Source organism: Onychostoma macrolepis, chromosome 19 (assembly GCF_012432095.1).
Source record: "Onychostoma macrolepis isolate SWU-2019 chromosome 19, ASM1243209v1, whole genome shotgun sequence".
Classification (NCBI taxonomy): Eukaryota; Metazoa; Chordata; class Actinopteri; order Cypriniformes; family Cyprinidae; genus Onychostoma; species Onychostoma macrolepis.
Genome location: NC_081173.1, coordinates 13863001 through 13889967, shown reverse-complemented (window position 1 = coordinate 13889967; position 26967 = coordinate 13863001). Strand labels below are relative to the sequence as shown.

The window sequence follows — 26967 nt, the reverse complement described above, 5'->3', positions numbered from 1 at the left end:
TTAGGCATTAAAAGTTTACATAACATGTATACCTTGTTCTCGAATAAATAACCACATTACAAAAATAAATAAATAAAAAATCTCAGCCACCATTTAAATGTAGCAGATATTCCTATCTTAACTCAAAGTTTAAGTAAGCTCTAACTAACACAAATAAAGAAGTCAACATAGTTTTTTTTTTCTTAGTTATTTTCTATTTACTGATTTGAGTCTTGATCCATATCTGTTACGGGACGTGGTTGTAGAAAAGGCGAATAATGAGGGCGTAAACGTAAAGGCGTTTTTAATAATCAATCAACACACAAATTGCACTGAAATAACACTAATCCAAGACAAAGACTAGACAGAAACCGAAGGCTTATAAAGACAGGGAACAAAGGAGCAAACAAGATGATTAATTAACTCAGGTGATCAGAATGAACGATGATAAACTAATGAGAACGGAACTAAACCAAATAAGAACAAACAGGAGCTCAAACTCGTGACAATATCATAGTGACAATTATTTAAAACAGTCTCTCTACTTTTTTAGCAGATATAAATCATGCATATCCTTACCTTTTGTGCATGGTTTCTAAGAGGTATGAGGCTTTACTTGACTGGAATAAGTTATACCTTTGTTTGACTATCTAGACTGGAAGGCTGTGCAGATAATATCTATGTACTGTATGTAGGATGGAAATTCTTTGTTTATTTAGGTCATTGTTATATGTTCTCTCCTGACTATGAGGAGTGCTTCTTTTCCCCCGAAAAAGCATTGTTCTTCTATTTGAGATATCATTGTATATTACCGCAATAACTAAATTCTCACAAAATTGGACATTTTCAATATTTTGTACTGGAAATTTGACATGCCACATTTATGGTGCATCTGGAATAAAGTTAGTTATTCTTTTTTACATGGTCACCAAGAATTGGAAAGAGGGATCAAAATCAAAACAAATAGTTCAAAACTAAATGAGAGTTAAAGATGTGACAATTTGTCAGGAATTTGTGCACTTAATACCATAAAAGGTCAGAACAGTAAACCTTTGTTATGGAGGACATATGTACTACGCAATTTGAATAGGCCACAGATTTGAATTTATTCAGGGTGTACACATCTACAACTCTTAGGCAAGGCAAGTTTATTTATATAGTACATTTCATACACAGTGGTAATTCAAAGTGCTTTACATAAAAGGAAGTGAAATAGTCAATAATAATAATAATAATCACAACAATAAAAACAAGGAATTAAAAAAATAAAACAAAATTATATCAAAACTGATTTAAAAATAATTTAAAACAGTTAAGAATAGAAAATGATTATACATAGTGCAATCAGTTCCGATGTAGCACAGTGCTAATTTAACAAATGCACAGCTAAACAGATTTAAAGTCTGGATTTAAATGTGGCTACTGTTTTAGCACATCTGATCTCTTCTGGAAGCTGGTTCCAACTGCGGGCGGCATAATAGCTAAAAGCAGACTCCCCTTGTTTTGTGTGAACCCTTGGTATTTCTAACTGACTCTGCAAAATTGGTCAATTTACATAAGTATATATGTTTAATAAATGTACGTTTTGCCATATTCCATGAAATGTAATAGTGAATATTTAGAAATAGAAATATATGTTTATGTTCAGATATGGAGTACTTATTTATGCTTTATTTAGAATTACATATTAGTGCTTTACTTTGAAATACATATGTGCAAAATAAACAAGGACAAATACAATATACAGGAAAATATAGGGCACACTTGCAGTGGGATATTTGAAAACATGATTTCTGTAAACAATATTACTACACAGTGCATGTACATGAAGTTTTTGAGCAAATCATAAAAGTATTGATTTGCAAAGACTATCCAAATTTAGTGCAATCCAGCTTTCAAGGGTCTCTCTTAGTGTACTGTTAACCAGTGTTTTGTGGATGAGCTCAGACTTTAATGACTGTGGACACTTATTCATTTATTATATTAGGTCAGGGGTAGGATGCTAACTACAGTCTCCTCCCCACCATGTTGTTTTCTGAAAGGGTTTTGTTTTCTGTACACTAGGGGGCAGTGTGCTCTTTACTGAATGAGACTCAAGAGTACCACCCTAACGACCTTCCACTTTCCGTTTAAGTGATTACCTACAAGAAAAAAATGGCATGACTGGATTATCTATATTATAACCAAGATCCAGTGTGTCTTATTGGTGTTTATTGTGCTTGATTGTGTCACAGTCAGTTCAGACTATATTTATGCCGGTTCTGAATCCTTCTCCCCGGCGGTGGCCTTTGCCTTTTCAGAGTTGCTGAGATTCTGGTTTGATGAGGCTGTAGGATCCACCCTTATGTAATTTGTGACAGTATTCCGTTCTTGGTGTCTGAGCAGGTACTTGCGAACTTTTTTGGTAAGCAGATAGAAAATCTCACAGATACACATGAAGATGCACACCGAAGAGGTGACCACCATAAAGAGGGTGAAGATTTTTTTTTCTGTGGGACGGGAGATGTAGCAGTCAACTGTATTTGGACAAGGTTCCACAGAACATTTTGTGACATTTGGCATGTCGAATTGATAAATTATGTACAAAATATAGAGGAAGGCTGCATCAAAGCCGGCTTTGAACACCAGGCTGAGTATGTAGGTGTACCACAGCCCTCCACGCTTCTTTCCTGGGTTGGCGTACAGGTGTTCACCCTTGTGGACATTGGTGTACTTTTGATCCTTCATTTCACGATACTTGACGTGAGCGACCACCATGAGAGACGGGCAAGTGACAAAAATGATCTGGAGAGCCCATAGACGGATGTGGGAGATGGGGAAAAAATTGTCATAGCAAACGTTAGTACAACCCGGCTGGGCGGTGTTGCAGATGAAGTCTTTCTGTTCATCATTCCACACCTGCTGAACAGCCACCACAAACACCAGGATACGGAAGACAAACACCACAGATAGCCAGACACGTCCAAAGATTGTGGAGTATTGGCTTACCCCGCCAAGCAGGACCTGTAGGGACAACCAGTTCATGTCTGCCACCACAAACAGACGTCTTACTCATACCAGGATGTTAATCCTACAAACAAACAAAACCAAAACAAAACAGTAGTTTAGTGGCAGTGTCTGGGACAGGAATGTTCAATAATCATATTGGTTAACAGTTTTAGATATGTTTATTCCTATGAATGGTGAATTATACATGCTCATTTTCTCTTTAAATTCAGATTAGCTTTGCCATCATCTAACACTCACTCAAACGTAATCTCTATAAACAATAATAATTTAATAATTCTGTTAATGTAATATCGAGCAAATATCAAAATGAATATCCATTTTCATAATGTACATTATAATGTGATTGTAGTTTTTAGTGTTTTACTATTAATACTTTATATTTTAATATTGGTGCATCCCTAATCTCAATCCAGGTTTGACTGATTTAAAGCAAATTTGATTATGGCAGAGTTGTCTAAAATAAATTAATGCTTGTTTTACACAATATTTTCTCAGCATTAACAAAAAAAAAAGGAAAAAAAAAAGAATTATGTATCATGCTATGTATATATTTATCCAATACTTATATATATATATATATATATATATATATATAATTATTTATATTTTTATATTATTTATTTTATATTATATTATTTATATATATATATATATATATATATATATATATATATATATATTTATTTATTTTTATATTATATTATTTATATATATATATATATTTATTTATATATATATATATATATATACACACACTATATTTATATAATTATTTATTTATATTATTTATAAATTATGTATCATACTATGTATATATTTATCTAATACTTTATTTTTAATATATATATATTCTGAGCTCTAACTCAAAGAATTCCCGAATTCCCCTGCCATGTACATTTGGTTTCTTGTTCTGTTGGCCTCTTGTTCTATTGACACTTACAATTTATGTACAAACCAAATGTACATGGCAGGGGAATTCGGGGAATTCTTTGAGTTAGAGCTCAGAATATATATATATATATTCTGATTCCTAACAAAAGGAATCTGTCAAGAAATTGCTAAATAAATTGTAAGTGTAGCAGTAAGTGCTTATCTATTTTAGGGGGCTTTCATTGTCTGTTCAGATTATTTTACAGTGGCCCATCAATCAGTGTTTTTTTTTTGTTTGTATTTTTTTTTCTTCAAAAAAGCAAGAAATTTGCAACTTAAGGCTGGAATACGCTACGTGATTTTTGCCCCGATTTACAGTTGCCGAAAGTCAGAGCCAGTCTGCAGATTTGTGTTGACAGATTTAGAAAATCACATAGTGTGTTATGCTCACAGACTTTGATTTTTAGCTTCAGTCTATGAATCCATCCAGTCTGAGGATATATTGATATATTGATTGATATTGAGCCGATGTGTTAAAGTGTACTTTAAATGTCATTATTTTTCATTATAGGTCTGCATGCAGTATTCACATGAATGAATAGATTTACCATTGAATGTATCCTTGTTAGTTTGCAACAACATTGTGTTTAAAACACTATCAAGGTGATTAGACATTAAAATAGTTATTATAGTTTGAATTTCTTCTTGTTCTCTTGACGGATGATATTTTTACAGGAAATTCCATAGCCAGGAATCTCACAATGTACATTTAGCATATATGTGACCCTGGACCACAAAGACAGTCTTAAGTCGCTGGGGTATATTTGTAGCAATAGCCAAAAATACATTGTATGGGCCAAAATTATAAATTTTTCTTTTATGCCAAAAAATCATTAGGATATTAAGTAAAGATCATGTTCCATGAAGATATTTTGTAAATTTCTTACCGTAAATATATCAAAACTTCATTTTTGATTAGTAATATGCTTTGCTAAGAACTTCATTTGGACAACTTTAAAGGCGATTTTTTTTTTGCAACCTCAGATTCCAGATTTTCAAATAGCTGTATCTCGGCCAAATATTGTCTGATCCTAACAAACCATGCATCAATGGAAATTTAACAAAATTGACACTCAAGACTGGTTTTGTCGTCCAGGGTCACATACGTGCATGTAATGCATAAAATGTACAGTTTAAGTTAAAGTGCACAGATCAAAACAAATCAACATCAGTTTTTTAAAACGATAAATCACATGTCTTTACTGTACTAAATGACATTAGTCTTCATCCCTATCAAAGTGAAGATTATTTGAAAACATCCTCTTTAGTTTGAGCAGATATAAATCATATGTGTCCTTACCTTTTTAGGTTTCAGAGAGATACAATATGAGTTGTTTGCACTTCACTGGACTCACAAGAAAAAGCTCTCCCTTCGTTTGACAATCTAGACAGACTTGATTTTGCTGGAAGGCTGTGCCAGGTCACATCTATGACTAGACTCACCTACGTCAAATGAAACCAAATGCAAGTATTAAACAGAAATGAAACCTCATTATTTATCCTTCAGCTCTACTGTAGGGAATTTTCTATTTTAATTAATTTTGTGCAACTCTGGCACAATAATAATAGTTTAATAAAGTTACTCAGACTGGTTTAAAACTAAACAAACCTCAAAGTAGTTCATAGGACTGCAAATGTTTTGTTTATTTATAGGTGTGTGCGTGTGTATCTGTGGGTGTGTTATGTGGGTGTGTGGGTGTCTTTGCTCAGTACAATATGTGAAGTGCTTTGCATGAAATAACATTGTTCTAGTATAGAAATGTAGAGTCATCATCTTATATTGCGGTGTTAACTGAATTCTCATAAAGTTAGACTACATTTTCAATATTTTTATTGGATATTTGACATGCCACATTTATATGGTGTATCTGGAATAAAGTTGGTTATTCTTTCTTTATACTGTGACATATAAAAATAGCCATGGTGTAAAAAACACAGCAGAATCAGAGTGAATAAAATCAAAACTAAAACAAAAAAAAAGCAGTAAAACTGAAAGTGTTTATGAGCTAGTGTTTTATTTATAAACCAGACCAAAAGCTAAAAACAGCATTCCTCCAAAGGGTGGATCACTTTATGTATGTCACGTGTTTGCATGAGGAGATTCAGTATCATACAGCTGGAAATGAGTAAGTGCAGATATACACATAGAAGAAGACTTTTGCATCTACTTCAAAGACTCACAATGGACATGAGGACAAATAGCTGAGGGTGCAGTGGGCTGAAGCGCTATTTCCTCCTGCAGGCTGGTGGTGCCATGGTTACAGCCTGGTGTGTATGTGGGTGAATATGCACGGATATTTGTCATGTTGCTTCTGCGAGGCTCTCCGAGAGTAATTGGATACAACTTTCACCGCCGTGCTGTCAAAAGGAGTTTGTTTTCAAATATAATGCCTCAGGCTGTCAGCTTGTCTGCGCCGTACCCATCTGTGAGAGTTTGCATGCAGATATACAGCACTGCGAGTTTGTGTTTACCTATAACATATAACAGCTTATGCAGAACATGTATCCGGAAGTTTCTTTTTTTCCAAACTAGCTTGGCCAGATCTCCTCCCACCTCCCTCTTGTCCAAATTTGCCCACAGTTGGATCTAAATTGATATCCTTGTAGAGGTTCTTTGGCAGGCCATAGGATAGTCCCAAGGCCTATAATGTGAAATATTTTAGATTAAACGTCTGACATTTTGAATACAAACCAGGATTTATATATTTTTATGACCCAGGTATAAACATTGTTAGCAAGTGCCCCTAATGCCTGTTTCTCACTGTGATACATAAAACATGGAATTATAAAAGCTGTATGACCCTGTATCCTATGCCCTCACTGACTGCAAACCTGACACTCATTTTCAACGCTTTACAGAAATCTTAGCAGGCTGCATTTTGCATCAATACTTTTAAAACAAAAAATGATAATTAAGTACATTCCCTAACCACAAGTTCTCATTACGGTAATGTTTTCAGGCATTTGATTAAATCAGTTAATGTATTGCTAATTACTGTTATGTTCTAATTTACATGATGTTCAGTGGTAGTTCACTCTAAAAAAAAAAACACACAATTCTAGGTTAAAAATAACCCAGTGCTGGGTGAAATATGGACAAACTCAGTGATTGGGTTGTTTTAACCCATCAGTTGGGTTAAATGTTTAACCCAGCGTTCTGGTTAGTTTTATTTAATTCAGCTATTGCTTAAAAATTACTATATTATTTGACCCAAAATTAATGTTTAAAAAAGTGAATATTGATTGAGTTGAATAAGTAATAATTTAATAATAGACTTTTTATTTTTTTAAATTGCTTATTAATAAATGTTTACCTTTTGATTATTGTTGATGCCTCTAGTAATTATGTGTCTGATTTTTTAATTTACAACCTATTTGGGGTTATGCACGGGTTAAAAATTTAACCCAAACATTGGGTTTGTCCTTATTTTGTTTATTTTGTTTTTAACCCAACATTATTATTTTTTTTTTTAGTGAATTGTCTTTAGTTTCATTATTCTAATACAGAAAGTTGTTAAAAAGATTATTACATGCATTACCATTCAAAAGTATGGAGATGTTTGTTTTTGAAAAAGGGCCCCATGCTCACTAAAGCTACATTTATTTGATTAAAATAAATAAACAAATAAATACATGCATACACACATACATAATATGAAAAATGATGTTTTAAAATTTTAAAATTTTAAATAAATGTTTTTTGCAGATAGATGGCAACACGATCCTTCAGAAATCATTCTAATAGTTTTTTTTTGTAGAATACATTGAGATTAATTTTTTTTTCTTTGAATAGAAATTTCAAAAGAGCAAAATTGATTTGAAACAGAAATATTTTGTAACAATATAAAAATCTTTAATGTAACTTTTCTGACTCCAGACATTTAAATGGTAGTGTACATTTCTATAATAATTTATTTAATGTAAACTATTTATTTAATATAATCTCATTTAATGTAGTGATTTTATTTATTTGCATTTCATTAATGTGTACTTCATTGCCGAGAGAGAGAGAGAGAGAGAGAGAGATACTTTAATTGCCTTTATTTTATGTCTTTGTTTGTTGTGATTCTTTTGGTAAAATATAATCTGAAAATATACTTGACCAGTTTTGTGATATTTTAATAGCAGCAGAATTATGGTCCAGAGGAGCATGCCACTATGAAGTCTATCTTCATCGCTGGAGATCATAGTACTGGCCGCAGTAGAACAAAGAGCGTCTTCGATCATTTCACAAAGGCCCCACTAGAGAGGGCTGAAGATCCACTATCCTCATCAACATTTTCTCAGAAAGTTATCGCTGAAGCTTTGGAAAAGATCTTTATAACTCAGCCTCATGCTGAGAAAAGAAGCAACACAGCTGCAGAGTAATTCTATATTTGTGACTCACTTTTTAATTAAACTGTCAACTAGATGTAAATATTAATAAACCAAACTGTGTCTTCTGTACTAAACCTAACCTATTTCTACCTGTTAGATTTTTCTTTGTAGTTTTTCGTTTGTGGCTTACAGCCTTCACGTCCTGCTGAATTGCCTACAATAGACCATGTTGTACTTTCGTATATGAAGCTTAGGTAAAGAAAGCAGCTTCAAGGAACCTAAATGTAGGCCTAGGGCAAGATCTCTGGAGAAGCAGCACATTGCAGACCATGGTCACTATTTCAAAAAAGCCTGTTAGTCTGGTTCCGTCGCTGTCTGCATCACCCAGGAGGTTTACCAGAGGTCACCGAGACAAAATGTAGCGGTGGGAGAAAGAGTTAAGACCTTGAGACCAGAGTGGACATGAATTTGCTATAAGGGAGAAGGATATGAAAGGGAAACCTGGCAACCAGGCTGTGAGAGAGAGACAGTGACTTAGCAGTCAAGACTTGTGCTCTTCTGAACCAGAGGAAGGATGGGGTTGTGTCGAGGGGGCGAGGAAAGGAGAGCTGTCACGAAGCGTCTCAGCCAGACCTCGGGTGAATGTAGATGTGTCCTGCTGAAGCAGAGCTTCCGCTTGTCATACCTGGCAACTCAAATGCCAGCTGGAACACAGAGCTGTTCTTGAACCGCTATGACAAAGGGGTAATGTCTCTGCAGGTCTGTGTTGTGACAGATCTGTGGCTCACTTTTGCAAGAGGCATGGAGTGTGAGAGTGTGTTTTGCTCTAGCCTTCAGGACATCACCTAGACTGAACAGTGCTTGGACTCGACTCCAGTTACTGGAGTTTTCGAGAGTTTTGATGGTTGAAGCTGAAGCTTCATCTTTTCATTCTGTGGTTTTCAATAATAATGTGAAAGTTAAAATGTGAACATCTTTTTAACAGTGCTTGCAAGGCGTCCCTTTGGTGATATTCCTCAGACATTCTGGTTACGGTTTGTTTTGAAACCCTTCTTGAATTAATTCCAGTTTGTTACATTTGTTATTTGGTTCGAGTTTGATAATCTCACACTGACATAGTTTTTTTTTTTTTTTTGGCTTAGGTGCAGCATTTCATTTAGAATTGAAATCTAAACTTTGCAGAAACTTTAGCTCTGTTTTACTGCTATTTGTATGGATGACCATTTTTGCCAGATAAGAAAAAAATAAAATAATAATAATTGGTAACACTTTAGAATAGGGAACACTTATTAACTATTAACTACGACTTTTCCCTCAATAGATTCCTAATTTGCTGCTTATTAATAGTTAGTGCGGTAGTTGTTAAGTTTAGGTATTGGGTAGGATTATGGATGTAGAATAAGGTCATGTAGAATAAGGCATTAATATGTGCTTAATTACTACTAATAAATGGCTAATATTCTATTAATATGCATGCTAATTAGCAACTAGTTAAGAGACCTTAAAATAAAGTGTTACCCAAAAATCATGCTAAAATCATTTTTGCAAAAATCAAGTCATATTGATACTGTAAAAAGTCAAAAATAATGAGATACTTTACAGCCATAATTATGAGAAGAAAATTTGGAAATGACATACCAATCATAATTACAAGACAAAAAACATGATATAAGTCTTAATCTTATCATTTTTATTTAATTTTAGAATTTTAATTATAATCAGTTCACTTAAATCTCATAATTTCACATTTTTATCTCATAATTATGACCTACAGTAGTATGTCCTTATTTTGACTTTTTATTTCATAATTGATTTTGTCATAATTATGGGGAAAAAAGAATGACATACCAACTCATAATTATATGAAGTCTAAACTGAGTCATTTTGATAACCATTGCAATTCGATGTCAAAAAATTTGAATATTTAAAAAAAAATATGAGATATAAATAATTACAACAAATATGATTGTTTATAGATAAACAGTGGTGGCCAAAATGATTAGAACACCAGTATTTTCACCAGCTAAAAAATGGTTTTAAGTCAGTTATTTCTATCTTTTGCTGTAGTGCGTCAGAAGGTTTCTTGAAGCATCTTGGAGATGTTGCCACAGTTCTTCTGGATTTAGTCTGTCTCAGTTTGTCATTCCACACAGACTGGATGATGATGAGATCAGATCTCTGTTGTCAGACTCCTTGTACAAACAAAAATCTCACTGGATTTTTACAATTAATGGTAAAATGAATGTTTGGAAATGTAAACTGATATTTCCTACTGACACACTACAGCAAAAGATAGAAATAACTGACTTAAAACCATTTTTTAGCTGCTGAAAATACTAGTGTTCTTATAATTGTGGCCACCACTGTACACACACACACACATGTTTGTTTTTGTGAAAAGTGGGGACATCCCATAGGCGTAATGGTTTTTATACTGTACAAACTGTATGTGCTATTGCCCTACACCTAACCCTACCCCTTACAGGAAACTTTGTGCTATTTCAGATTTTCAATACACTCCATTCTGTGTGATTTATAAGCATTTTGAAAAGTGGGGACATGGGGTAATGTCCTGAAAAGTCACCTTCTCCTTTTAATACCTATGTCTTACCCTTGTCATTATACAAATGTATGTCCTCATTTGTCACAAAATGCGTGCACACACACACACAAATCAACTTTGCATTTGCATTAAAAATATGAAACAGAAATGACAAATAATTCAAAATAATATATAGCAAAACTACACATTCTTATTCGTCCGAAGTAAATCATCTCTTTTGCTGCGTGTATACAAAAGTTCATAAAGTTTTTTTTTTTTTTTTAAGAAAAACACAGGGATTCATCTGAGGTGGTTTATTATTGCTTTGTGATTCGGTGTGTAATCCCTATAATCTATATCTCTCTTCTATCCTTCTTTTTGGTCTGGTCTCAACCAGCAGACAGCAATCTTTGGCCAGACTCCTAATTGCTGTGGCAATCAGAGCGACACGGTCAGCCAAGTCAGCTGATTAGAGAACTTCAGTATGACTGCAGCCTTCTTGGTTCAGCTGTCAAGTGAGGACACAGATAGAGAGTGACAAACGGGTGTGTGTCTGTGTGTTTGTGAAAGAATGAATTCATAGGTTTTCTCTCTTCGTGTCAGCACCCTGATTCTTGAGACATGGAGCAAAACAGGCTGGAAATGAAAAAAAAAAGTTTACCAAGGAATTATTTTAAATCAATTGTAGGCATTCATTTACAGTTTGACACAACCAACCTGCGAAATTTTTGTTTTTCATTGTCTGTCTGTCAATACGGAGCATATCATCCAAAAAAAAAAAAAAAAATGTTTAATGTCAAACAGTTATTATAAATATTGTTAAATCTAGCGTTCTTTCCAGCTCCATTTATTGAAATGTCACCACTATCAGACCAAAAAATTGGGTTGACACTTGTGGTGTTGATAAAATAATCATATTTTGCATTATGTATGAAATTCCATTTGTGTTTGTGTGTGTGTGTGTGTGTCTTGTGGTGGAGTTGAAATAAAAAGTTGACACAGAAATTATAATGTAACCCAAATTACTTCAATAAATTATACATTTTACACATAGCAATGGAAAGCGTTATACATGGACGCGTGTGCGGTTGCCATACTGTATTAAAGCTTTAATCAGAATAAAACCGTATATTAAAAGCTAACAGAAGCAGTAGCATAATAACAGCGTATCTAAAAGTATGAGACAACAAACAAACAAACATACCATTAAGAGGCGTGCTTGCACAGGTTCTGCGCGATCCTCTTCACTAATATCCTCTGCGTCTCAATCGGGCTCAAATTGATAAGAAATATAGACGACGACATTGTTTACAATACAACCGGCGCACATGCCGCTGAGCTGAGGGGCGGTACATTTAGACTCACGCTCGGCGGTTTAGTGAATCACAACACACTGAGCCAGCTAACCAATCAGAGCCCATCACGTATTTCTGAGGGAGGGGCTTCATAAAAACAGGAAATAATCGATGCGTTTGTCAGAGAAGGGACAGAGCGGTGTGTAATAAAGGTAAATTATATGAAAAATAATAGTTTTTAAAAAAACGAAGCATGAACAATGTTAGACTGCACCCCATAAGCACAATCAAGCCAAGAAAAAAAAAACAGTAAACCACCCCTTTAAAAATTTTCAATTGCAATTATATTTCTCTGGTTTTATTTATTTATTTATTTTACTGAATTTAGATAGACAGACAGACAGAAGAGATATCTTTCAAAAATATGTTTAAAAATCGTACTAACTTCAAACTTTTAAATGTTAGTGTATATATAAAAGTGAAAATGTTATTTTTATAAAGAATACTAATGGGGCTCAATGTCTTAAGGATCAGTGAACAGTGTAGCTTGAGGAATTTATTTAAAAGAAATGCCTGTTCTCTGTACCTGATTACCCCCCACCTGCTGCTAACATACTGTCTGATGCAACCTGTAGAAAATCCCTCACATGGACTATGACTATTAATGAACTATGGCCCCAGAGAGATTTGGTTGCCTCTGACCTGTTTTCTACATGCCCTTGAATGCATATATTACTGCTAGCATGCCAGATTATAGACTACACAGCCAGACAATGATCCTTATTAAGGAGTTGGTGTCATTGATTCCTGGATGAGACACATTTGGACACACAACACGTGTGTAGGTTTGTGGACATGCATAGAAACACACTCACAAAAACTCAACCTATTAAATGGAATCTCAAGATCAATGGGAAGTGCAAATTTAAGAGTCTGAACCACTAAGCCGTACTGGGATTTTGCGAGTTGGTATTAAGTCAAGTGCAACATGAGGGCCTAGTAAAGAAAATTAGTCCTATGTTCAAAAAATCTTGGGCCTCTTGAGCAGATCAAAATATCTGAAGAACATAACAATTTTTAGTGATTGATTGCTGTCGATTTTTTTTTTTTTTATGGCAAATGCCAATATCTTGTGAGTCACTGATATAAAGCCTATATATCACTCTATTTAATTAAGATTTAATTATTTTTTAACTTTACTTACTAAATTAGAAATACATTATTTGAAAATAAATCGAACTTCATGGAAAATAAACACTTATAAATTTAAATAAAGACATTTAAATAAAGACCAGGTAACACTAATTTTACGTACACTACACAGTGAAAATGACATGAATGTTACATAGCAGCCAACTGGATAAAGCACAGCAAATTTTAAATCTGAACTATCCTGTCCGCATTTAATTCACAAGGAAGGTCACGTTTTATGTAGGAGATAAATACTTCAGAGGATCTACATGCTGGATTTCTATGTTTGCAGGGTTCATGGAATTAAATGTTTATTATATGTTCAAATACTTGTTTAACCTCTTAACTGTCACCCGTCCCCTCTGTGGGACTCCTAAGTTTACTTCACTATTTTACAATTAAATCCTAATCTAATCATGACAAATTATATATCAGTTGAAAACTTAAAATCTCAAAATTCATCCTTTGAATTTTAAAATCAGACATTGCATTACCATAGAAATGGTACATCAAAATCATGTTACAAAATGTTTTCATTCATGAATTATACAAATTTAAGTTAGGATAGTGCACTTTAATGTCTATGTTCAAAACTGTAAGTGACAGTTAAGGGGTTAAATGATAAATGTATATTTGTTTAATGCGGTCAGTATATAAGAAGGTATTTTTATGGAAGCCCGTTTCCTCCACTGAATAAAAAAATAAAAAAGGTTATTTTGCGACTTTTTATCTCAGATCATCAGAATTCTGAGATATAAACTCGCAATTCTGAGATATAAAGTCGCAATTCTGACTTTTTTTCTCAGAATTCTGAGATATTTTCATCGGAGATGCCTTGCTTGGTCGATATCTTACAACATTAAATACAGGAGATAAGATAATGCTAGAGCAAGAACATAGAGATGAAAGCGCGTTTTATGCGAGAGTGAAGGAAATCCACCTGCGTGCATTCTATATTCACTCTCATGTTACAATAATACGCTCTTTAAGCTATTAGCTGTTAGCTGCCTCAAACTCAGAAATATAAAGAAATGAAGAATATTGTGTCTGAAAGTTGTGCGCGCCGACGGCGCCGTCCCCCCTCCCGCACCCTGCCCGGCGGTAATGGTACTGTCCAACCGCGAGAGCAAAACACAGAAATGGAGAATAATTAGTCATTTGTATGTTTGTTCAAAAATCATATTCGGACGCAGCATTCATCTAGTTCATTTTGATGCATCTAGTGCAAATTGAACAAAGCACTGCAAAGCAAACTTGTGCGAGAAAGTCAGAGTTGTGAGATATAAACTCGCAATTGCGAGAAAAAAAGTCAGAATTGCGAGATAAAAAGTCGCAATTGCGAGTTTATATCTCAGAATTGCGACTTTATATCTCAGAATTGCGACTTTATATCTCAGAATTGCGACTTTATATCTCAGAATTCTGAGAAAAAAAGTCAGACTTGCGACTTTATATCTCAGAATTGCGACTTTATATCTCAGAATTCTGAGAAAAAAAGTCGCAATAAACTTTTTTATTTTTTTATTCAGTGGCGGAAACGGGCTTCCATATATTTTACCCTGTGCCTTTCTAATAATAAAAAGTCAAACTTTTTTATTATCAGCACTGTACCAACCAAACAGAAAATTGACCTTCTAATGCTGATTATTAAAAAAAGGGAAAATATCGGCCGATATATTGTTCTTATATTGCCTTTCTAATAATAAAAAGTCAAACTTTTTTATTAACAGGACTTACCAACCAGACAGAAACATTACCTTCTAATGCTTATAATTAAGAAAAATTGAAAATATCAGCCGATATGTTGTCCTTGCCAATATATCAGTTGACAACTGAAAACGATGCTATAGTACTCCATACTATAAATCCACACAGTACATTATTCAGTGTAATGTAATGCAGTGCTGCCTTACTTCATCAAATCCATTCTCATGAGCCGCTGCATGAGAGCTTTTTAAGTATGTCTGGTTACTTTTTGCATCTGAGAGGCGTTTTTGACCTGTGCGTAGTTCCCAGCAGGCTTTATTAGCTGGATGATTCACAGTCTTGAAACATCAAAAAGGTGATTACAAAGTCCAGGGAAAGACAGGAAAGTCTTTTGTCTCTGCACTCGACTTTATGCCAGTGTGCAATCAATGACAGACCGGCTACAATTGAGTTACAATCATTCTGTGTTTTCCGGCACGGCTTTAATGCGGCACACTCTTAAGCACTCTTTGATGGGACATGGGAGGGAATTGAATTAGCCTTACTTGGTGAGGAAGAGTGGCACCTTAGAGCTTTGCCATTCAATAAACTGCTCTCATTTACTTGCTGTGCCTTCTGTTTATCACACTCTCTTTTAACCTGTCTTTTTATTTCACCTTGTGCATTCGCAGCTGCAGTCTCGGGATGAGAGAAAGAGGGAGGGAATAAAGTGCAGCCACAGTCGTGGACTAATATAAAGATGCTGTGGACTAGTTTATCATCAATTATTAGGTGCAAGTCATCATAATTTTATCAGGGTCTCCAGGTGCCACATGGAACCGAAGTGTCTTTCATGCTATCATATGGGTAATGCTGCTGACCAAATCACGTTGTGTTGGTTCTTTGGAAATACATCATGTCTTGATACATCTGTAAGGTCAGGTTTAAACTTATGGGGGTCCGGTGTATTGAATGAACGTTGAAAGAAGGAATGAGTGTGATAATCCAGACAGTCATGGCTCACTAAGTAAGATTTATGTGCAGGACGATCTCATATTTGGCTCCCCGTCTGAATGCATAAATAATTTTGCGCATTGAAAGTCACCTTGTCGACATGGTATTACCTCGGAGACACCCTATTTACATCTCTCCAGAAGTGGTATGGTAAAATGAGTTTAAAAATTAAACTTTTTGCACAATTTACAATAAAGGTATATATTTAATGATAAGAACACATCTTTTATTTTATTTTACAATCACAATGTACAGTGCTACATTTATTTCCATGTGTGCCACATTTTGTGAATTTTTGGGTCCAAAGCTTTTCATCTATATTGTGTCTAGTTGATAAATACAACAAATTAAACCCAAATTAGATACTGTAACCATTAGAGTTGTGCCGATAGATGATGGTATCGTGTATCGATGAGAGATATTGCATGTGGTTGATGCCTTTGACAATATCAAGACTTATTATTAGTAGTAGTACACTGTAAAAAAAAAAGTTGAGCGAACTTAAAAAAAAAAAAAAATTTAACAGCTTCAGCAGATTTTTGAGTTTGCTCAACTTATTTTTGTGGGAGATTCTAAAATTTTTGTTGTATAAACTTAAAATGACAAGTTGAGAAAACTCAAAAATATGAAACCTGAAGCTGGTTGCCTTAAAATTTTAAGTTGGCTCAACTTTTTTTGTTTTACAGTGTAGTATTATTATTAACAGGCTAGTATTATTATCTAATTAATATTAGGGCTTTTTTGTTCCTCATTTCTTTTTACTCGTTTTTACAGTTTTTTTCAGATGAGTCATTGCTGAATTTTCTCATCATAAACAAGAAAGTACAGATGTGTGTGCGACGTGTGTGCGATTTATTCATCATGCAGTGTAGATAGCTTCTCTGATTATAACGGGAGTGTTTAAGTGCATAAACTCGTGCTAGACTGAAGTCAGTGATGATAATTTTTGATAATGTAAATGTTCTTTACCCATTTTCTGTAGCTGCTGTTTGATTAACAGGAAATATAAGCATTATAATTAGTAACTTACAATGTTTTTATTAAATCGTCATGTTAAATACAAATTCAGTCATATTAAAAACATATTTTATGACATGACATCCATATGATAGCCTACTTGACTTAAGCTAAAATATATAATGTGTAGTTAAAAGATCACACTAACATTAAGCTGTTTTTAGCCATAACCTGGAGTTGGTTGGTTCACTCTCCGGCTGCAAAAATAATTAAATAAATTAGCATAGTATCGATCTCACAGGCCGACGATATAGTACGATATGACTTTGGAGCATATCGCTCAACACTAGTAACCATATTCATTTTCAGACTTTTTACTAATGGATCAGTGTATTATGAATGTAATAGACACAGTGGGCTGGTTTGCAGTGGCTGGTCAGGATTTGGGAAAGGCAGCGTGGTCCTGTGGAAGTAATGAAGATCAATAGGAGTTAGGATGGAAGGGGGCTGTGATCCAGGAACTGTCTCACAGTCGCAGGCCAAGGCGTTATCGATCCCACCTGCACTGACAGTATCAGATAAAAGGGCTCCTGGCTTCAGCCACCAGGATTATATGAAAATGCAGAGGAAGGGCGCTAAGCGCTGGATCAAAGCATCTCTTCCCTCTTTTCTGTAAGAACCCCAAGAAAAAGCCAAAGGGAACAAATAGCACATTGGTAACAGCCTGTGAAAGACTGTGATCTCTCAAAATGTTTTGATATTTAGTGTCTATGTTTTCCTACTTATGGGAGCAAGATGTACAGTATTTAGCAAGCTCACACACTTTAAATGAGATTGATTCAATCACAAGTTCTCTCTTGATGCCAAATGTTGAAATTTTATTCATTTATTCTTCTTGTTAACAGTTAACACTAAGGACCCACTGATTGTTGATCTCTCTCCTGAGGTTTCAAGCCACGGACGAGTGGAGCTTGTCTTTAAAGCCCGAAAAGACTGCTTACCATGTGGATTGATTAGTAGAGACAGAAGCCCATGGTCTGGATCCTGAGGCGCCTCCAGCCATAAAGACGTATGGCTGGAGGGACTGAAGGGGTGAGAATGGCACAGTCCTTACGGCTGCTTTCTAGTTTAATGTTTTCGAGTTGTTTGGAAGTGATTATTCTTGTAGCATTGGCTAGGAGGCAAGATATATCAAATGTTCTGTGTGTCAAAAACTTCTTTAAACAGTTTGACGGCATGGTTTATGTAATCTTTTTTAAATGATCCTGATTTTTCATCCTTCTAAGTCATCAAAAGCAAAGAGGTCAGAGAATGTATACTTCAAGATCATCTTTTTCCATTAATTAGCAAGTTCTCTGTATTTCACTCAAGTCACATATAGATGTTTTAATGAGTACTTTCACTTTATCTGTTCTTTGCTGCACTGTTAAAAAATGGTTTGATGTGAGGGCCAATGTCACAGAAATTCAGCTTGCAGTAGTTGCAGACCCGCCAAAAAAGCCATATAGGGCAACATTTTTACACATTCAACTGATATTTTCATTTACTTGCTTTGCTTTCATAGATGAGTTCATGGTATTTTTTTTTTTTGCACTGGTTTCCCTAAAGCTGCTCACATATATTGGGGGACCTCAAACCTTTTGTTTCAGTATTAATAAATTAGCGAAATGCTCTGTACCTTCTGGATTCTGTCAATTATTTTGTGAAAAGTATGCGACTCAAATATGGAGGTGGGTAGAGCCACATTCCCAACTATATTGTAAGTATGCTTAGTTCTCCTGGGTTAATGCCTTGGAGGATTATAAGCATCTCTGGTGCTGTTTGTTTGTCTGGTTTACAGACCTGGCTCTGATCATTAGTATGTGGATCCTTAGGCATCAGTGGTGCCGTGTTTGCCTTCTAGGTGCATCTTGAGATTTGCTACTGTGTGGTTGATGTTAGGTGTTTCTCCTGGGCATTTTACTGATATATTCCTGTTATGTTCCCAGAGAAATTCACAATAATGGTATACACATGTGTAATGATGTACTAAAAATATGCTAAGTGTTTAGGCCTAATAGACGGAGTTGGTACTGTCTTGTTGTTTCTTGTTTTGAGTAAAAGCAGAAGATGTCTGGATAAAGAGGGACATTTTTTTAAGTAATGTATGTAGGCTATGTAAATTGTTTTTACATTAAAATGTTGCACTTTTCATGTGTTTTACATAGTAAAGAGAAGTCAAATGAAACTATAATCAAACCAGTCTCTTCTTTGAGATGAAAAACTTATATAAACTAACATCCTTTTCAGTCTTCCTGTTCTCATTCGTAGAGCAAAAATGTGATAGTTTCTTCATTGCCTTTTACTCCCCAGCTGTTATAAAAACTCTGCTGTAATTTTCAGTGATTATTTCATTATAAAGTCAGCTTAAAAGGATAGATGTTTCTGTTAAACCAGTGGGATACAGTGAAATTACACAACCAAAAAGTCAATAACAATCCATGTATTTTCACATTTTGTTATTCTTAATTTCAATTAGAGTTTGTAAGAAACCATCTAAGGGTGATGTGTGTGTGTGTGTGTGTGTGTGTGTGTGTGTTTTAATGTATTTTCTTTTTCTGACTAGAATACTTTATCCTATTCTGGCTTAATATTATTTAATGATATTGCTCTGGTGTATATCAATATTGCTATCAGGACATGCATATAAGTGGTTGCAATTATCACCGGTGTGAAAATACAGAGCCCCATTTTTTGAATATATAACTGATTAAATCCCAGAATTTGACTCCAGAAGTGACGCCAAAGGGTCCTGACCCAGCGTCAATATGTGATGATTTGGGAGTGAGAATGTGTTGGATGAGGTCACAGGTGGAGTTCTTACTGGGTTATAATAAAACAACACATTGGCATATTTTTATTTGTAGCAATGTTACAGTACATATATATATATATATATATTTATTTATTTATTAATTTTTTAATTTTTCAGGCACATCAGTTCGGAAACACTGCATTAAGTAACAATGTAAAATGAATATAAAATTTAAAAGAAATATACATTTATATTAGTTTTATTGCCCCTTGTGCTTACTTAACTGGAGCAATAAAATGAAGCCGTTCATAGTTCTAAGATTCTTCTAAAAAGTATAAACAGTGTGGCATCATTTGATGGCACCAGTAGTGTCGAAATTACATGCATCACCTTAAAAACTCAATTTCAAACTTGCATTTTATGAACAGGTCCCTTTCTTTCAACAATATTAGCACTAATACCACTAACTCTATTCATACAGTATTTGCAAGAGCCATACTTTAATCCAATGCGATTGCCATGTCATGGCGTAATCAATCTGTTCTGCACTGTTTGTCTTCAACAAAGTCCAAAGATCTGGTTGCTTTACTGGCTGGTGAGATACTGTTCTCATCTGACTTGTTTTTGAAGAGAAAGGGTGTTGAATGGCAATTGCACTTCAGGGGCAGAATTATCAGCACTGGCAGCCTCTGTGCCTGGAAGTTAAGAGTTGTTTGGCACGTACACCACTTTCTTTTCTAACTCTCTGTGAGAAGCAGAGAAGATGGAGAACTTGTGGGCATAGATGAGCAGAGGCGTCTAAAAGCCACAGCCCCCATCTCACTGCTTAAACATCTTCCCCTCGGGGCGAGAGGGTTTGCAGCCTTGATATGCAGCTTGGATGAGAATAGACAAGGCATTTAACGTTGCAGTGTATCTGGCATTGTAAGAACCAAATTTGCCATCCTGCTCAAATATATGTGACTCACGTGCTCCCAGGCACTGTCGAGAGTCATTACAGCCCCTAATCTGTTTAGCCTAAAGAGACATTAATGTCAAAAATGCCTGTAATCCAGGAAAGAAAAAGCGAAAAGAGAACATGAACAGAAAGGAAGACCTATATAATAAAATAAAGTACTAAAATGTGATGGATGCACGGACATGATTATCCTTCGCCATGTCTGTTACACCAAATTACTGTGACACAGCTTGATATCTACTGCTCTTCTGTGCTGCCCGACAATCAGGATGGTACACGCGGGACCGCGGCACGTCATGCATTTTTATACTCCTCTTCGGCCTCGCTCTAACTAGGCGTGTCACGGATGTTGAGCATGGTAACCTTTCTTTATATTGTTTCTAAGGCTTGAAAATGGGTTTTATTCTGGGTTGAAGATGAGATAAGCAAGGAGCCTCACTAGCGAGAGTCAGAGGTGGGTTATTATAATGGAAGAGATTCGCATTTCTTGCCTCTATCCTTTTTGTCTCCTCCATCTAAGGCTCTCCATTTCTCTCCCTCGAAATCTCGTTACCTACACCATATCTGTTCCCTTTGCAGTTTTCATGTTTCACAAAATCCCATTCTCTCATCGCCTCTCTCTCTGTTCCCTTGTCTATCTTCAGCTATTTTCTCAGCCAAATGTCCTCGAGTCCTCCTCTCCCAATGTCTCTGATGTCCAGGCCCTCTTTACGCCTCTCCTCGGCCGCGGTCTATTGGGAGCACGAGGCATCAAAGCCCTTCAGGGATGGCTTTTTCAAAAGTGGCATCTCATGAAACCACGCAAACATCCACGCAAGGTCCTGGAATAGCAATCTCCCTTTTCAAATGAGGATACGGCTTCATTTCACACTTACCAAACCGTTTTCCTCCTCTCCTCATGCGAGTATGTTTGAATATCCGCCATCATCATCGATGCTTGATTTCTCAGCCGTTCCCTCGGATGAGTCTCCGACATACCGCTGTGAGATGACAATTGTCGAATGTGCATCATCGTGCGGGGTCAATTCCTCATGACTTATGTCTGTCTCTGCTCACCTGCGTTTCCCTCCTCTGGGGTCAGCCCTAGGGACGTGGGCTCGCTCTCATAAATCCAGCTGTGGATAAATATGGTTGCAGCTGTTAAGCAGGGATGACACTTTACCTCCAAGTGCCCCCTACTGCCACACTGGCCTCTCATAAATCCACCAGTCCTGAGATGTTTGGATCCACTCAATAAGAAGCAGAGAGCATGTAATTACACAGCAGCAGGGTCTTATTGGGATCTCAGCCCTCCCCTGCCTCAATTCATCTTAATTGCTGGCCCTCACAAATCTATATCCACCCCCTCTCATTTCCACTCTTGAGACATTTGATAGTTCACCTGTGATGAGGAGATGCTTGCATGCAGCAAATACTGGCAAAATTTGCAGAAAACAGAGGTGTCAATGTGTAGTTTGCCAAAAATTAATATAAATATTTATAGAACGATTTCTGAAGGATTACGCAAAATGTGACCAAATTCATCTCTGCATCACAGGAATAAAATAAAATAAATTCAATAGAAAACAGTCTTGGTGATCATAAGAGTTTTTCAAATTGTACTGATCCCAAAAATGTTAATAACACAGGTGTCAAGGTGTAGTTTGCCAAAAATGAAAATAAAGTAATTGTTCATTGTAAGTGTCTTTCTCAACCTGTGTGAGTTTTATTTTCAGATCTGTGGAACATAAAAGATGATATTTTGAAGAATATTTTTATTCATGCAATGGAAGTACACTGGGAAAAAAAAAAATTGGTGTAGAAACTACAAATTTACATGCCATTTACATTTATTAAATGCCATTAAATTGAATTAAATGTGAAATTTTGAAGTAGATGAAATCATGATCCACACTCACAAAAATACTCTTCTTTTTTTAGCTATCACCAGCACAAGTATTTTGTCTAATTGTCTAAGTAATTAAATAGATTGATGCACTAAGTATTTGGTGACAAAAGTGTGTGATGCAAACGGCTTTGTGAAATATTGTGAAAAATTAAATAAATTAAAAAAATAAGTAAAAATAAAAATTACAGTGTAAACAGGGTTCAAAAATTGGTCCCTCTTGACTTTAATTGTATGGCCTAAATAAATAAATAAATGTACAGGTGCTGGTCATATAATTAGAATATCATCAAAAAGTTGATTTCACTAATTCCATTCAAAAAGTGAAACTTGTATATTATATTCATTCATTACACACAGACTGATATATTTCAAATATTTATTTCTTTTAATTTTGATGATTAGAGCTTACAGCTCATGAAAGTCAAAAATCAGTATCTCAAAATATTAGAATATTTACATTTGAGTTTGAATAAATGACCATCTCTACAGTATAAATTCTGGGTATCTCTTGTTCTTTATAACCACAATAATGGGGAAGACTGCTGACTTGGCAATGATCCAGAAGACGAACATTGACGCCCTCCACAAAGAGGGTAAGTCACAGAGGGTCATTACTGAAAGGTGTGGCTGTTTACAGAGTGCTGTATCAAAGCATATTAAATGCAAAGTTGACTGGAAGGAAGAATTTGGGTAGGAAAAGGTGCACAAGCAACAGGGATGACCGCAAGCTTGAGAATACAGTCAAGCAAAGCTGATTCAAACACTTGGGAGAGCTTCACAAGGAGAGAACTGAAGCTGGAGTCAGTGCATCAAGAGTCACCACGCTCAGACGTCTTCAGGAAAAGGGCTATCAAGCCACTTCTGAACCAGAGACAACGTCAGAAGCATCTTAACTGGGCTGTGGAGAAAAAGAACTGGACTGTTGCCCAGTGGTCCAAAGTCCTCTTTTCAGATAAAAGTAAATTTTACATTTCATTTGGAAATCACTTATTAAAAATGTAATTAAATTCATTCTCTGCCAGCAGGAGGCGCTTTAAAGCGGGAGAACTAGAGGTTTCCCCGGAAACGGCTTTTGGGCTGTAGTTACACAAAGCAGTGCTGAGCTTACAAACGCTGCTTTATCAGGCATATAACATGCAAGAAGAAATGAAAATGACATCGAACATTTTCTAAAGACAGTGTTCCTTCGGAAATACAGTGATATAAAAACACCTGCGCCTCGTTTTGAATTTTTAAACGTGCGTTACGTGCTCATGTTTATTCAACGAAGCCTTTTGGAAAATCGGTCAGTTTTGATATCGCGGCGGTCGCCACAAATAAATACATGTATGTGAAACACATCCCACAGCACAACAACCTGAGCCCCACTTCATTAACCGGCGCCACTAACAAGACCGACAAACAAACACAGACCGGAAGTTAACTTCGGTCCAGGCGCGTGCGCCTGATGAAACCGTCTATAAACATTGGTAACCATAGTAACATACAGTGACAGTTGAATAGTAATACAGACGAAAATAACCATCATTTTTATCGTTCTGGTCAAATATTGCAGCGCAAATATTATTAACATCCCAGCCAACACATCCATGTGGGGCCCATAGGGCTTTTTTTAAAGATTGTATTTCCATTTAATAATCACGAATATCTTAAGACTTACCTATCTTGCTCTCTACTACGTGACCTCACAGAACGGTTTCCTCCTGTCACCGATTAGCCACTTTGACGCTGAGTTTTCTGCCTCTTTTCTGGTAATTTGGTTAAGAGAATTTTTTTCAAGCTTCCTGTAAAGCACATCAAAAGCATTAAAGTTAGATTAAATTGCATATTTAAGCCCTTGCAATAAATAAGCAGTCGTCTCCATTTTTACATTTTTTTAGGATGTACAATAATGGTATCGGATATAATATTCTATCATAAATGATTTCTGTGTAAACAAGGGCACAGGGCAACATTTAAAGGCATAGTTCACACAAAAAAAATTTCTCTCATCATTTAATCACGAATGTCAAAATATGTCCATCTGAAATTTTCTTTAAAAAATTATAATTTTTATCAGGCAAATATAGGTCATCATTCAATTCATTGCCATTACAGTGAAATAACTGAACATAAACATAAGAGCCTGAAGATTTCAGATGGGTTTTGCATGTGATGTCTTAATTTGTTCTTATTTTATTATCACTTCACTTGTATTAGTGCACTTGTCTTTAATACACTTTGAATGTTATTTATTATAAACTCTTTTTGTGATCGCTTCACCACAAATTAACAGTTACTTATCACTAAAATAAGCAGTACACCTGGTTCATATTCTCATAATTTGGGGTATTGCTTGTCCAAATATGGACAATTATTTGCATTCAATCAAACTGATTTGATTCCACTGATTTATGAAGAACAAATTCAACTCTACCAAATAACCTGTTTGCACATGAACGTTAATAATCCAGCAGCAAGTAAACATACCTTATACAACCTCAAGCAGTTTGAGCCCCCGAAACTCTCACTTTCCATGCCTGCCAACAAAATTGAACTCTCTTGATAAGGGGTGATACAAAAGGAAGGCCCTCATTGTTCTCGTTGCTTCATCCACAGTACTGCCTCCAATTTCTGACACCACAGCAACCTAATGGAAAACAAGATTATTATTATTATTGGGAGACAACACAAAAAATTAACCCTGAATAATTGCAATTACATTTCCCCCCCAAATCTACGTTGTGTATCAAGTCCATACAAGTCTATTACTCAGTACTCACAATTCCTATGGAACACTTCCATAATTCCTATGCAGTTACCTCTGTAACAGATGTTTTACACTACAAAAACATTCTCTATAGCAAAACAGCTACAGTACTGTGAAAATGTGTTCGGCCACCATTACATTTGTTGTTTTGGAAATGGTATAATGATTATCTCAGAGTTTTTTATTAGAATACAACAAGAAAATACAGCTAATTTATAGGCAGTATTAAAAAAAATGAAAGAAATAAAATGGTGGCCTAAGACTTCTGCACAGTACTGTAACTTAGGTGCAAAAACGTTAATGTTCGGCCCTGTGAACCTACTAAATGGTTATGTTAGAACACACCACTTGTTTCTGGAAGGTGGGGTCTGCCAATTTCTGCTCCACTGCATCAACATCCAAGACCGTCCTTTACTTTCTGTAAGAAAAATGCTTATTACTTTAACAAATTTAAATTCTAATTTAAGCATAAACATTTGTATAATAATAACAACTTGTATGATTTGTAATAACACCCGAATGCAAACTGTTGCAGATTTATATAAGGCAGAAACTCCTGTTTCCATGATAAATATTAAATATTTTTGTACTATTATTGTATTTTATGTATTGTTAAAAGTACAACAGCCTTGTTTACTGTTCAAATCGAGATCTGTCCCAGGCTAACGTACCTTATTTACACTAACGTTAGCTTCTCTGCTATAAGCCATTTCACATCGTCGTTGTAATCTTCCTGTATCGTGAGCACACAGCCCGCTGCCAAACTTGGCAGTTTGAGCTTTTTTTTTGTGTTTTTTTTTTTTTTAGTTTTAGAGGGCGTAGGGAACACTAATACAGCGAATTATCGTTTAACGTTAGACATTGGCGCCAGAAATAAAAGGAAAAATATAGCGCGATCAGAGTATGAGGTCTAAATTCTAACATTATGGTTTGTAAACAATGTAATTACATGCTCTACATTTTCAGTTTTAAAATTGTAATTCTTACCTTGGTTACACTGACACCAAACGTCTTCTCCCGAAAATTACAGTAAAGCAGTCAGTGAGCAGTAATGGCGTCGGCGCGATGTAGTGCGTGCCGCGTGGGGGATAGGAAATGCTGAATGAAATCTCGCGGGATCCACACTGCATGCAGATCGAGGCAGGGCTGCATCTCGCGGTAGTTTGATGTCGTGGGGGATGGGATCTCGATGGAACTTGGGAGATCTCGAGTTGAAGTGGCTGCATTTTTTTTGTGAGTGAATTGAATGAGTGTTGGAATCATAGACTGTAATAAAAAAAATAAAAAAAGGAGGGGAATTTTTTTGATTTTGATTAAAGTAATCCAAGTGTCAAAACAACAACAAAAATAATTTTAAAGACACATATGTGCATATATATACATGTAATCACCCCATGGGATTAATTATGTTTGCACTTGTATATTTGATAAAACAAATAGGGTCCCATGTGTAGCCCATTTTGAGCCCATGCACACATTTCCCATTAATTACCCAACTGGGAACCACATGGGGAGCCCACCTGGGTTCACCCAAGTGGGCCCCAGATAAGATGCCCACCTGTTCACCCATGTGGGTCCTAGCTGGGCCACCCAAGTGGGCCCCCCGCCCCAGATAAGATGCCCATTTTGAGCCCATGCCCACTCTGTAACCCTGTAGT

At 35.6% G+C, this 26967-nt stretch overlaps 1 protein-coding gene across 3 annotated transcripts; it reads right to left on the bottom strand.

Annotated features, from left to right (window-relative positions):
- Positions 1-1077: 1077 nt before the first annotated feature.
- LOC131526278 (gap junction beta-3 protein-like) lies at positions 1078-26422 on the bottom strand. Of its 3 annotated transcripts, none has more exons than XM_058754486.1 (6): positions 26297-26422; positions 25632-25727; positions 25030-25189; positions 24221-24344; positions 5219-5361; positions 1078-3049 (listed from the first exon to the last, which is right to left on the bottom strand). In XM_058754486.1, the coding sequence occupies exon 6, from the start codon at positions 3001-3003 to the stop codon at positions 2230-2232; it is 774 nt and encodes a 257-aa protein (XP_058610469.1). In that variant the 5' UTR covers positions 3004-3049; positions 5219-5361; positions 24221-24344; positions 25030-25189; positions 25632-25727; positions 26297-26422; the 3' UTR covers positions 1078-2229. The 3 variants fall into 3 exon arrangements, 2 of the variants coding, with proteins under 2 accessions (XP_058610469.1, XP_058610468.1); XM_058754485.1 differs by having other exon boundaries at positions 25655-25727; XR_009267419.1 differs by lacking the exons at positions 1078-3049; positions 5219-5361 and adding an exon at positions 19895-21787 and having other exon boundaries at positions 25655-25727.
- Positions 26423-26967: the final 545 nt, after the last annotated feature.